The 13,716-nt window shown below is 28.3% G+C and overlaps 1 protein-coding gene across 1 annotated transcript in view; it reads left to right on the forward strand.

The window, feature by feature from the left end:
- The window catches only part of DCP1 (decapping protein 1), a 55,118-nt gene that overhangs the window by 25,666 nt on the left and 15,736 nt on the right, over window positions 1-13,716 (forward strand). The window contains exons 4-5 of the mRNA XM_067266686.1: window positions 639-705; window positions 9,966-10,191. Coding sequence (XP_067122787.1) covers window positions 639-705; window positions 9,966-10,191 — 293 coding nt within the window. The remainder of the gene's footprint in view (window positions 1-638; window positions 706-9,965; window positions 10,192-13,716) is intronic.

Consider the following 13,716-nt stretch of genomic DNA (forward strand, 5'->3'; position numbering starts at 1 on the left):
TTGTTATTAGTTTATTTCTTTACGGATGCAAATTTGAATCCTGTTTCAGATATATTTGTTATAAAATTTTAGTGGAGACTTCTTTGTATTTAGATAGTTCTGTTTTGATATTTTATTCATCATAATAACAATTCTGTATTGTTTTGACTTTACTTGGAATTATATATACTAAAAGTAACTTTAATAATTTGGTTGTACCCTCTAGGATTAGTATTTCAATAATTATTATATGAGAATGGTTTATAAGGTTGAGATTAAACTTTTTCTGTGCAATTAATCCAACCATTAATCTCATATAAGTAGGAATTTCATTTATAATCCACCATAAATGAAATGGCTATTTATATCAGATTATGTTAAGAAGAGAGAGTCATATTAATATCTGACATAGTAGATTCCAGAAATAGTACAACAATAAACTTGTAAGTTTTAAAGAATATTTATCAATAGTAGTAAATTGTTGAAGATAGCATGCATCTAAAATAATGTTTTTTATGTAATGACAAAAATAGGAAATTTGTTCTTAGAAATGGTTTGTATTCATAAAATTTTTTAGAAACATTTAGTTTTCACACAAACACTTAATTTTTGTAAATTTAAATGATGATTTAATATCTTAATATTTATTTTAAATACAGGTAATATTTATGGCATATGGTTTTATGAGAATGAAGAGTGTACTCGATTAGGCCAACTTATGAATAGGTATTTATATATTGTAACTTTATATATTTATGTATTGTAACTAGGTATGTATATATTGTAACTAAAATATTGTAATAGGTATTTATATATTGTAATATATTGTAACTTTAACTAATATATAGTTTTTTAATATGATGATATTCTGAAAAGTAAAATTAATGTTATATTACTGTGATTTTTAGTTTACTTTTCATTACAAATTATAAATTTCAATTCCAACTATACAGCATAAAAAATCATAAAAGATGTTTTATGAAATAAAATGTTAAATTTTGTATGAATTTGACAGGAGATGATTTCTTTTCTTTTTAACTTTTGATATATTAATATTTATAAAGTGTAATACTGGGATTTTTTTTAGTTTATATATTGCATTAAATTCTTTAGAATTCTGTAAAGTATTTATTAATGAAACTGATCAAAATACTGCCTTGAACTTGTACAATAACCTTCTCATAAATCAGCAAACCTTTTAAATCAATCTTTCTCAACAGTCAAATATATTGAAACCAATGACTTCAATACATTTGAAAGATTGTTCTGAATGTAACAGCCCAATGGTCTCTCTTTTTAAAACCCATCATCAGGTTGTTACATTCAGAACAATCTTTCAACAACAGCAGAACTGAAAATGTTAGCTGGAGTTTAATTGAAGTACAGTAGCCCCTTGTTATATCAGGGATTTTGAAATGCTGTGCTTTGTTTTTTGGTCCCCAAGTTTTAAAAACACTCAAGTCAATAAATTTAGAAATGCCACTAAATTTCTTTTTTGCAACAAAATATGGTATTTTATTCCTACCATTGTCCTTGAAATTACCACTGCAAATGAAACAATAAATATGTCAAGATCTAAATAAGCAAAACAAGTGGACAGATCAATTATCATTTATGTTATCTTTTGATATTAAAAGTTTTTTATTTATTGGTTTTAACACGTTCACGGCGTTACGAGGCACATGTGACTCGTATGGGCATGTCTAGTTAGGGCTACAGACATAATTGCTTCTTTTTCCGTAGGGCAGCGCATATGTTTTGATAACATAATTTTTCAAACATCATATCGATATTATTTATTGGTGCAATAAAATATATTAATTTAATAGTACGAGGCAGCACTGGTGACTCGTGCCGTCCGATATTAAAATAGACTACGAGTCATCCATGACTGGTAATGTTCAGCAGCTGCCTAAATGTTTATCTACTAACCCATGAATGTGTTAAATACTGTCTCCTCATTTACAAGTTTCAGTGAATTTGAAATTTCACACAATTTATGTGAATTGAAGCAATACTGTCAATTCACATAAATTGTGTGAAATTTCAAATTCACTGGGTAATGTAAGGAAAAGATTTATTTCTGAACAGAAAGTTCTGAAATTTTTATACTGTAGCAACTTTATTTTGCTTTTTAGAGAAATTTTACTTCGTAATTTTATAAGTTTTGATGATATTATGATACGTTCAATATTTATTTTTAAAATTTTCAATTACTGTATTTATAATGTTTATATAAAAATATAAATTACATGAAGTTTTAATAAGCAATTTATTGTGAAATAGTACTGTATAATAAAATTACAACTGATATTTTGTTTTTATATTTGACGGTATTTGTCTTTAAATGTCATTGTTAAAGAAACAATGCTAAATGGGTGTTCATGGCATCAATGTTTAGGTAAATGCCATTTAATATGAAATAACCATGAATAAAATTCAGTATTGCAAAACTAAGCTTATTTTATATCAAACACTTTCTGATGAAAGAATAGAGGATAGAGATTCCATTGCATGTATAATCTGTTTAGTATAAGCCCAGAATTTTTAGCACTTGGATATATCACACTTTTTCTTGTCTCCCTACAAGTGTGATATAATGGGGTTACTGTATTATTTTGTTTGCTGATTTATGAGAAGGTTATTGTATAAGTTCAATTCTGTAAAGTATTTTAAAACGTCATCAGGCCTATTGTCAAGTTTATTTTTTTTAACATTATTTTGACTGATAATTAAAAACAAATATATATACATATATATTAAATATAGCAAAATTCTCATCTCATAAACATTTCTATTTTTAAAAAATTTCAGAAAGTTATCAAAAAATTGATGATTATCTCATATATCAAATATTGCACATATGTGAAACTATAAATCCAGGATACTCATATATTTCTTTACTTTTATGTTACTTTTTTTTACCCTGTTTTTTTACTATTACTGTCTGAAATAGACATGTATTTTTACACTCAATGGCAGAATGGTGCAATAGTCCCTGACATATTTTATTTGTTTCTTTTATAAGTCAAGTCACGAGATAAAAAAGGAAAATGGAAAAATTAAAATGCAAAATTAAATTTTTATTTAGAAAGATTTGTTTTATTTAGTGTGGAAAATGATGCTCTTATTGTGTAAAATATTAAAATACATATGAGGCATGTTTTTTAAGTAAGTACCATTTTAAAGTAGGACCGCTGCAGCGCTACAGTTGGTGTTCCATGAATGTGTGCTGAGTACCTACATCTGTTGGCTAGCCACAGATATAGGTACTCAGACACAGACACAATTATGGAAGCATTCGTTCGTTTTACGTTTGTTTGTGTGTGTTTAAAATGCCTCAGACAATTGAATATCCCGTCGATTGTGAAGTACGTGCGGCAATTTGTTTTTTTTTAGTGCAAAAGACGTGAAAGTGGCTGACCTTCATCAGCAGATTAGTGAGGTGTATGGAAAAAACATTATGATCAATGAAATGGTAAGAAAATGGGTTAGAGCATTTAAAGATAGCCGTTCCAATGTCATTGACAAGGAGCGTTTCTCATTACTGAAGACTTGGTGCACAAAGTTGTTGCAAAAGTTCAAGAAAACAGACACTTTACGATTTTGTCATCCAAAACAAAAAGCGTGATAAGCTCAGTAAAGGGATTGTTTTGCTTCACGACAATGCCCATCCACATGCGGCTTGATAAACCTGGCGACAGGTTTCTATGAGGATGGAATTCAGAAGCTGGTTGTACAATATGAAAAGTGCTTTTATATTGGAGGAAATTATGTTGAAAAGTAGATTAAGGTAGATGCTTTCATGTAAGAATAAAATTATTTAAAATATTGCAGTTGTGTTTTTTTAATATCAAAATGGTACTTATTTAAAAAAACATGCCTCATATATATATTTGTGTCAGACTTTTTATCATTTTTGTAATTTGTTTAAAAGAAGGGAAAATTATTTTATTACAATAAATATAACTTATTTCCTAGAACAAATGTAATAATGACTACTACATGAAAATGACTACACTCCTACTTTTTAGGAAAAAAAAACACGTTTAATGGCTTTAATTTATAGACTAAAGCTTTTTATGTAATTTTTTCATACAAATAATTTATATAAATAGATGCACATAATACAAATATGCAAACAAAACAGAGCCAATACATTCTTAGAGTATTTAATTATAATTATTAGTAACAGTTTCATAATATATTCAGTTTGATATCAATAAAGCAATCTTAGTTTTTCTAGCCAAAATTTTCTTTAAATCTTAAAGAAACACAAGAAAAACTTAGAATGTACAGGGTGGTTAGAATTAAACTGATGGTACTTAGACACACATGGAGCTGGCTGTACTGAACCAAATTGAAGGAAACTCAGTATATGTGTAATGCAGATCATGTTGAAGTTATTTACATGGGAAAAATTAGTTGAAACTTTCACCAATGGGAAAATGGGAAGATTTTCCAATTTGCCTATGACATATATAACTGAATTGTTTGTTTTTTATTGTTACAGAAATGAAATTTTAGAAAATATAAAAATGCTTTTTCTAATTTACTAATATTAATTAATTTTAGTAAATTAGAAAAAGTATTTTTATATTTTTTAAAATTTCATTTATCCATTATCAATTAAGGCATTTTAATATAAATTTGAAGTCTCATTAAATATTTCATTCAATTTAGATTATATTTTATTTTATATCAAAAAAAGTGTATAATCATGAATTATTTTACTAGTTATCAGTGGTGAACTGACCTGCTGGAAAGCCCAGAATTTCCCAGTGGCTGCTGTTTATTTTAATATGTTATATTTCACTTGAAAAAATAAATTAATAAAAACAATAAAATGCATGTCTACTTGTGTATTCTATGAAATTTTAAAACAAGTCTTATGTATGACCCATACTGAAAGACATCAAGCTCATTGCAAACACTGCCTATCACTTAAAATTTAAAAATGACTGACTATGTTTCCATGCAAATTAACATTTGACCTATTGTGATATGCATTTTGTAACTTTTAATTTGAAAATAACTGATTACAACTTTGGCCTATGACTGCCATGATGGGATCCATATTGAACTAATGCTTTACACCATCTGGGGCCTTAGTCTCGAGTTTTTCATGTTGTACTCAAATTGATGTCATTCAACTCACTCATGTTACTGTGACACATAATCGGTAGTCTTGAGTTAGACCCGTCAAGCGAACTGAAAAAGCGAGAGGAAATACATCATACTCACTTGGTTACGTATGTCGTTAAGCATGATCAGATTATTTACAATGCATCTGGGTTTGCGACTGTAATGATTCGACTAATCAACTTAACTGTAACAAGTTTTAAACAAATCCATGTGAATTAGTTTGCATGTGTTAGTTACTTTTGTGTTAAGCGATATAGGACGCATAAAGAAAATGGAGACCTCCAATGCTTTATTTAAAAAATTGAGTGATGAACAGAAAGAAATATTAGTCACATACATTGAAAACAATAAGAAAATGAACTCTGGAAAATTTGATGAGTTTACTAGAAGAAAGAATTAGTTAAAAAATTAAATGAATGCTTTGGAGCAAAAAAACCTGTTGTGGAATGGAAAAAAGTAAGTATTTTAATTTAATCCTTTCTTCACTTTTTTCCTTGATCTGTTTCTTAAATTGTTCAACAAACTTAACACTTCTGATCAATAAATAATCTTAATATAGTGTTTATGCTCTTAATAAGTTATATATATAATTTACTATCATTTTAATTCTCTTTTTCAATGAATTAGATACTACTATTTATTTTTGGAAAAATTTGCTGTATAATTTTATCAAATAAAATTTTTTTATTAGTGCTGGCTTGACATGAAGAAAAATGCGAAAGAGAAAGCATCGAGAATAAAAAAACAGCAAAGAAAAGACAGGGTGGTAGAGAATCGAATGAAAAATTATCTTCTTTACAAGAAAGTCCATCTATTTTTCAAAAGTCCATTGCATTGTTCTATTATACTTTGTGCTATGATGAGACAATTATTATATTTTACTTCAGCTTGAATATCGGTTGTACGAGGTGGAGTCAACAACCACGGCTCCAAAGGGTATCCACTGTTACCTAGAAAAAACAATACATAATGTGATAAGCTAATTATGATTTTTAAATACTGCCTACAAACTATAATGTATCTGAAAATTTAAACAGACTTGCTGTTAACAATTACAATAATATATTTAATTTTATCATTACCTAAAAGCCAAGTATGTGCATTTCTATTGCAGTTATACCATCTCTGAAAGGCTTTTCTAACATTGAATTTTTCCATATAAATGCATCATGTACACTACCAGGAAAACGAGCATTTACATTCATTATGTACATGTTTGCATCACATATCTGAAAAAAGATATATTGGATAAAATTATGTATTAATTCTATATAAATGCTGTTAGTGTATGATAAAGTTAAATGCAATAAGAAATCAACCAATGTTTTCTTGTAAGATGATATTTTGTGATATTCTGAATCAAAATAAAAAATGTTGGTTGATTCCTTATTGCATATGCTCATGGCATAATTCATTTTCAGCAATGAATTATTAATTCAATATAAAAATACAATAAATATCAAAAGTAAATTTTTAATTGCTAGATATATTTTGATAGATAAGTAATGCAATATTTACCAATTGAACATTAAGAGAGTGATATCCTTTCTATTAACATATATATGTTCTGGATAACTGATATCCTCTACAGATGGTGATACGATTGCTACATGACAACAATCAATTGCCCCTATCACACCAGGGAGAAAGAGTATTTTTCATAAAATCTAAAATGAAGAATATACAATTTATTATTATTATTATTACAGGGGAACCTCGGTATACGTCTGCTTTAGAATACGTCCAATTCAGAATACATTCTGTTTGGACAAAACAAATTTTGCTCGGTATACGACTTAATTCAATTATATGCGCCATCTATGAACAAGTAGCACCATCGGTGTACTAGACAAGACTAGATGTTCGCGGTGCCATGGGTTATAACTTTGTTAAATTTCTTCTCATTTTAATTTATAAGTAAAATTTTATTGTTTTTATTAATCATGAATTGTAAAAAGGCAAATGAAAGGCAACAGAAAACTAAAAAAAATGACTAGAATCAAAATGGAACTGAAAAAAGATTGTTGAAAAATATGAAGGTGGCATGGGTGTTCGAGATTTAACTGTTGCATGCCGTATTCCGAGAACGACGATATCGACAGTCGTGAAAAATAAAGACATTATTAAATCTGCTAACGTTGTGAAAGGGGTTTAATCAATTTCTAAACAGATTATTAGTATTAAGGAGAGTTTGATTTGATTTGATTTGATTTGATTTTGATTTAATGATTTAAATAATATAATACAATATACTGTAATAACTTTAAAAATCTATAATAAAATTTATTTTTTTATTAATGTGCTCAAACAGTGTCTAAATTATTTTTTACAACCCCATTAATATATCATATCGAGGTTTTTTTTACACGAGAACGGATTAATCATTTTTACATTGCTTCTTATGGGAAAGGTTGGTTTGGTATACGTCCTATTCGGTATAAGTCCAAACATCAGGAACGGATTAATCTAACCAGGTTCCACTGTAATTATTATTAAGAATGCCACAATATTGTTAATTCAGTTACTGCTGTTTCAATTGTGCATGATCTTGTATATTGAATGGCATTCTAAAACCCAATCCTTTAATAAATTAGCCTTTATAGCTTCTGAAACACTTCTAATAGCTCGACTTACTGACTTCTGGCTTATACTTAGAGTAAAATCTTGGCCTATTCCTAACTGGTAGAAACCACAGGCAAAAAATCTTACAGCTGCCAAAACCTAATGAACAGTAACAAAATACATGATAAATAAAACAATCAAACTTACTTATAAATGCTAGCAATAATTCATTCAGAATAAAAAATATTAGTACACAATACTCTTAATATAAATTTAAAGATTACATTAAGATTTTAATTCTAAAAGATTTAATTCTTTTACTAAAATTAACAATGTCTACAATTTATAGTGAAATACACTTATGCAGTTTTTACTTATGCAATTATTACTAGAGGAAAATATTTTAAATACATATATCGTAATATCATTTAAACTTATGAATGTACTAAATAATCATTTATTATATATGTATTGTATTATTATAATTTAAACTTACTCTAGTTTGAACATTTAATGCCGATTTTCTAGTCTGTTTTTTCAGTGTTGGCCAAAGTGTATTTATTAAATTTGATGCCACTTCCTTTGGAAGCCTAAATAATCTTATAAAATGTTCTTCGTAAAGATCAAAGGCATTTACTTGTGGTTGAAAAATTTGTTGCCTTCTTTAAATGTCTTTCGGCTCTTTCTAATTCTTCAGTTGCTATCAGAATAGTGTATCCGTCAGCCATTTTCACTTTCGTGTAGTGATCTCACATGCTCGACTCAATGTGAGTAGGAACTCACATGGTCAGATGGAAAAGCACGAGTTATAACTTGAGACTACCGATTTAATGTTGGAGTGTGAAATGGTACCACGTGACATGTTCGACATGTTCAACATGTTGGGAGTTGTAACACGAAAAACTCAAGACTAAGGCCCCTGGATTTAATCTTGGGTCCCCTTGACTGCCTTGGCTATATAGCCAGCAATATACATATATACTCAGTTTCAGAAATGTGTTTAAAAAAATGGAAGAGATGTAGAGAGGTTACTTTTGAGTCAAAAACTCTAATACCAGTTTTTGATTTGAAGCATTCTTTTTGAATTATAAGTGATTAATAAATTGTGACATCATTTCCTGTTTAGTAAAATCAATGTCTGACAAGAAAATATCTGTTGATAATTGTGTGTTAGTTTTGATACCCTTCATTTTTATTATCTTCAATATTAACTTAAGGGTATCAAACTAACATACAATTGTTGATAATTGTATGTTAGTTCTTATGTCAGACATTGTTTTTTCTGAACAAGAAATGATGTCATAATTTTTTAAGTAAATTCAAAAAGAATGCTTCAAATCAAAAACTGGTACTAGAGTTTTTTTTTTACTAAAAATAGACCTCTCTACAACCCCTCCATTTTTTACACACATTTCTGAAACAGCCTATATACAATATAAATATATATGGGGATTATATTTGGTATATGTTCCAAAGTTCAAATTTATTGCCAGTCCAAGGCTGCTTTCAGTTGTAAAAAGATACATAATACAACTTTAATATTTTTATATATTAAAATTGTGTTAACTTAACTTTTTTAATATTAATAACTTTATTAATATTAAAAAAAACAGTGTCTAACTGTATAGAAATCAAATACATATATTTTTAGACATTTCTCTTTATTAGTTATTTACATGCTTTGTTTTTCAAATGTTGTGCTAATACATTTTTAAAATTAGTTATGCTTTTAAATTTAAAACTTGAAAACTATACAAAAATTATATCTGTTTTATAAAATATTAATATTTTATAATTAGATATATCAAGTAATGTTTAAAACTGAAAATTTACATGTTTAATGTTATAAATTTGAAATAATTATTAAGTCAAAAAGAATGTGCTGACTGCTTAGTATTTTAATATAGAATACTAATAGAATTGACATGTAGAATGTCTTATAATTTACTGTAAGAGTTTAATTTTATTTATTTTATGAGAGATCAAATTATGGCATAGTTAAAATTATTTTTGTTAAATGTAATATTGCAATGTACAAATTTGTTATATTATAGAATGGTTATTTTCATTGAAAATATGCTTCAAAATTTACTTTTTTTAACTGCTAAATGTTTAATGTACTATGAAACTATGCTATGATAAATGTTTAATGTACCTTGGAAACTCTTGTGTTGAAAGAAGAAAATCAATCAAATAAATAAACTCTATAATTATTATTATTATTATTATTATTATTATTTTGAAAAAATTTAATATTAAATATTTTTTTATTATTTTAGCCTTAAGTCAAGTCTTCCTGGAAAAATTAAGAGAGATACAAATGCATTTAGAGGTTTGCCATCTTATTCTAATTCTATAAAACATGAAAGGAATGGACCACACAGACCTCGTTGTGTTTCTGAGAGTGAATCACACAAAAACAAAGATAAAAAATCTGGGAAATTATTAGTTAAAGATGTGGATATAATTTCCTTACTTTCGCGAGCACAAGATGAATATGATAAGGTATGTAAATTTATTTCAAAAATTTTCCGTAAGAATATTTTTCTCATTTAATGTTATCATTTTTTAAAGTATATTAAGTTTATTATTTTTGGTCTGCAATTTAAAAATTGCAGCCCTATACATTTCCACTGTTGTCTGTCCTTTCACACACATACAATGTTCTATCATCTACTCACATATATATCCCTTAGTGGAGCTCTTGAGAGCACTCACTCTAGGAGCACGGATGGCAATTAGCTTTTCCTTGCTTTGTTTCAACTGTCAGCATTTAGCTACCTTTTAACTTTGTATTTTAATTCTTTTTGCTGTCTTCTTTTTTAGTCTAAATTCATTAGTCCTAATTGTAAGTTAGATTAGGGACTCTTAGCTTCGTTTCCAATTAGGATATGATAGGTTAGGTTAAATTAAATTAGGGTTTGTTAGCTTTAGTCCTCTGGTTAGGTTTGTCCTAGGTTATGGTAGGTTAGTTTAGTTAGTGGGTAAGTTAATGTTTAAAAATAAAAAATAATAATAATAAATAAATAAAAATTGGGGTTTTGCCCATTTGTCTCTGTCACTCCGTTCGTCTCGTCTAGTTTGTCATTGTGTTCATTTCCTTTTCGTGCTGTCTGTCTAGCTGTTAAGTAGTACTAAGATTTGCAATCGCGTTCAGTTTTATTCGTATTAAGTAGATATAAGTCTTCCTACTAACAGCCACTTGACACTAACTTCTACACTTAGCTATTCGTGGCGGCACTCAATTATTGGTGTTCGCTACACTCAGGTTTTCTTTTAGACCTTTTGGAGGACTACGGCCTTGCAACATAAAAACTGCATGCCAACATCAAACATAGAAGGTACTGTAGCCATATGTATGCCGTTTAGAAGGATCCTACCTTTTTCTACTGTCTACTTCCTCTCCCTCCTTCCCCTCCTTTCCCTTACCCTCTTTTCTGCCGGCTAAACACTTTGTGTATGGCTGATGTCTGTCTTGTATGTATGTTGTCTGTCCTTCATTAATCTTAGAATGGAATTAGATAGGTGAAAATTGAGACCAGATATGGAAAGTTTTGGGATGGAGGCTCTGATTAACTATATACAAACTTTTGGTCTAGACTGGAAGACCTGAATTTTTTTTAATTAATTAAAAGATGATTAAAAATTGCAGTCCAGCATTATGATGATATCAAAATAAATAATTGCTTGTTAAATATGTATTATTCAGTGATAAATATTGTACAGTAGACCCCCTATAACACGGTAGGTAAGTTCCGTTTTATATGAATCCGTGTTGTACGAGTCACTTAAATACATGAGCATACATGTATTTAAGTGACTCGTACAACACGGATTCATATAAAACGGAACTTACATATCGTGTTATAGGAGGATCTACTGTACATTATTGTATTTTACCATTTATTTATAATTAACTTGTGATTGCATGTGGTAGCAGCAATATTTTTTTCCTCCACACCTAATTTTTTTATGGCAAGTTTTTACTAAATTGACTTACTTAGCTATGTTTCCATAATATCATCATGCAATATACTATCCATCTTTGTAAAAATTTCAGTCGAATAAACATTTTTCATTTATCACAGGCCCTCAAAAACCACTGTAGAAATTTGCTGTCTTGTTCATGTTCTTGTGTACAATCTTTTTTTCCACATGATCATACACATAAAGTGGTGATTTCTGCTCTGATACCACTTTCAATGATATAATCATGGAAACTGCTCTAGAGTGTCTCAAAAGTGAGTCATGATGTCATGGGTGTTCAACAGCTAGGCATGATATCTTCACATGGTGGTGTCTAAGTCACTATGATCTTGAATGGTACTTGTTTCTGTAGGGTGCTATGATCTTCAACAATTTACATCTTTTTTAGCTTTATTTTGTCCCGAAATAGTCATTTTCTACTCCTGAGAAACATCTCACTCTTTCCATCATTCATTTCCAGCTGAACTCATTTCACATTATTCCCTGCTATTGCAAAGTTTAGTTGGCTTCCTATTAGAGAAGGGTCAAGGATGTTGTTTTGTAAAGAAAACAATGTCTTGTAAACTAGACAACATATGATTTTGAAATTTGGTACATTCAGAGAGAAGACACATAATAGGATTTTTCAGAATTATCAAATTCAATTAACAGTAATTACATGCAGCATAATTACACATGAAAAGTCAACAGAAAACACCACCTTATGCGTACAACCATGCTAATAAAACTGCACATGATCATAGGTTAACAGAACTCTACAATGAATATTCAGGTAACACTGTAATTTCAGTAACATAAAATTATATTAATGTAATATGTGCGGTGTTACCAAATTCTTTATTTCTATTTCATATAATGAAAAATGTATATTGGTAGTCTTTTAGTATAAAGTGAAATCATAAGTTCTTGAAATATTTTTTCATACTTTTTTCTGGGATAATTAAACTAGGATTCCTAATTATAATGAAGCCCACTTTTATATGAGATTAAACCAGTTAGAACTCTATTTTTGAGAATTTGAGTTAATTATTTATTTTACAATAATTTTTTAAATTAGGAAATCAGTTATTGTATGTAAATAGTTTGTTTAAAAATATGCTTTTTATTTTTACTTAACTTACCAAACTTTTTTAATAGTCATTATAAATTTAGAAATTGTAATTATTCTGTAATTACATAACAACATAATTATTGAATAGCAAAAGTTAAAGTAAATCAGCTTTTATATTTCATATAGTAGATATGCTTGCTGTTATATTTAGTTACAAAAATCATTAGCAATTGATGATTAGTTCTTAATCATCATTTTTTTAAATTATCAATCTTATATAAAAGTTAGTGTAGTTCTCATATTGAGAGCTGCACTAGCTGAAAAAATCTGAATATTTACAAATTATGAACTACTTAAACTTATGAGAAACTAATAGTGTTAAGTTGAACGTTTTAAGTTTTAATAAAATAACATAATTAACACTTCAGTGTTGCGGCATTACAAATTGCGACTTTTTAGATTTTAGACGTACTCGCTAGCACTTTCAATAACTTATAGCTACCATCCTCAGGCAAAAAATCGAATGTAATTATTTTCAAATGTTCGGCTATTGAACAGACTTTACAAATTATCAAAGGATATATATATATATATATATATAGGTTCTCTCATATAAATAACTCTCTTCAATCGTTGCACTGCTTAAGTAATTTAGTATGTGCCCATAACTCTGTTGTTGGTCTATTGTTTCTAATATCTTCTTAATGTTCCAGGATGTGAGCATTCTGGTAGTAGCCCCTATGTAGATAATTTCCTCCCCTGTCAGTATATGTTTTAACAGAATTTTGTAGACTTTCAATTTTTCATTTAATGTGAGAGTATCTCTATCATTACATAACACTCTTCTTAGTGTTGGTTGTGGGGCTATAGGAAAGTAAAGTAATGCTTTCTAAAAAGACATGCTACTTTTAGAAATATAAGGCCCAAAAAATGGTATTGGAGGTTGTACTATCTTTAGTTCTTTGTTGCAGAGGAAAGACTGGAAACAGTTG

The sequence above is a fragment of the Centruroides vittatus genome, unplaced genomic scaffold (genome assembly GCF_030686945.1).
Source record: "Centruroides vittatus isolate TY-2023 unplaced genomic scaffold, ASM3068694v2 contig_2818, whole genome shotgun sequence".
NCBI classification, from domain to species: Eukaryota; Metazoa; Arthropoda; class Arachnida; order Scorpiones; family Buthidae; genus Centruroides; species Centruroides vittatus.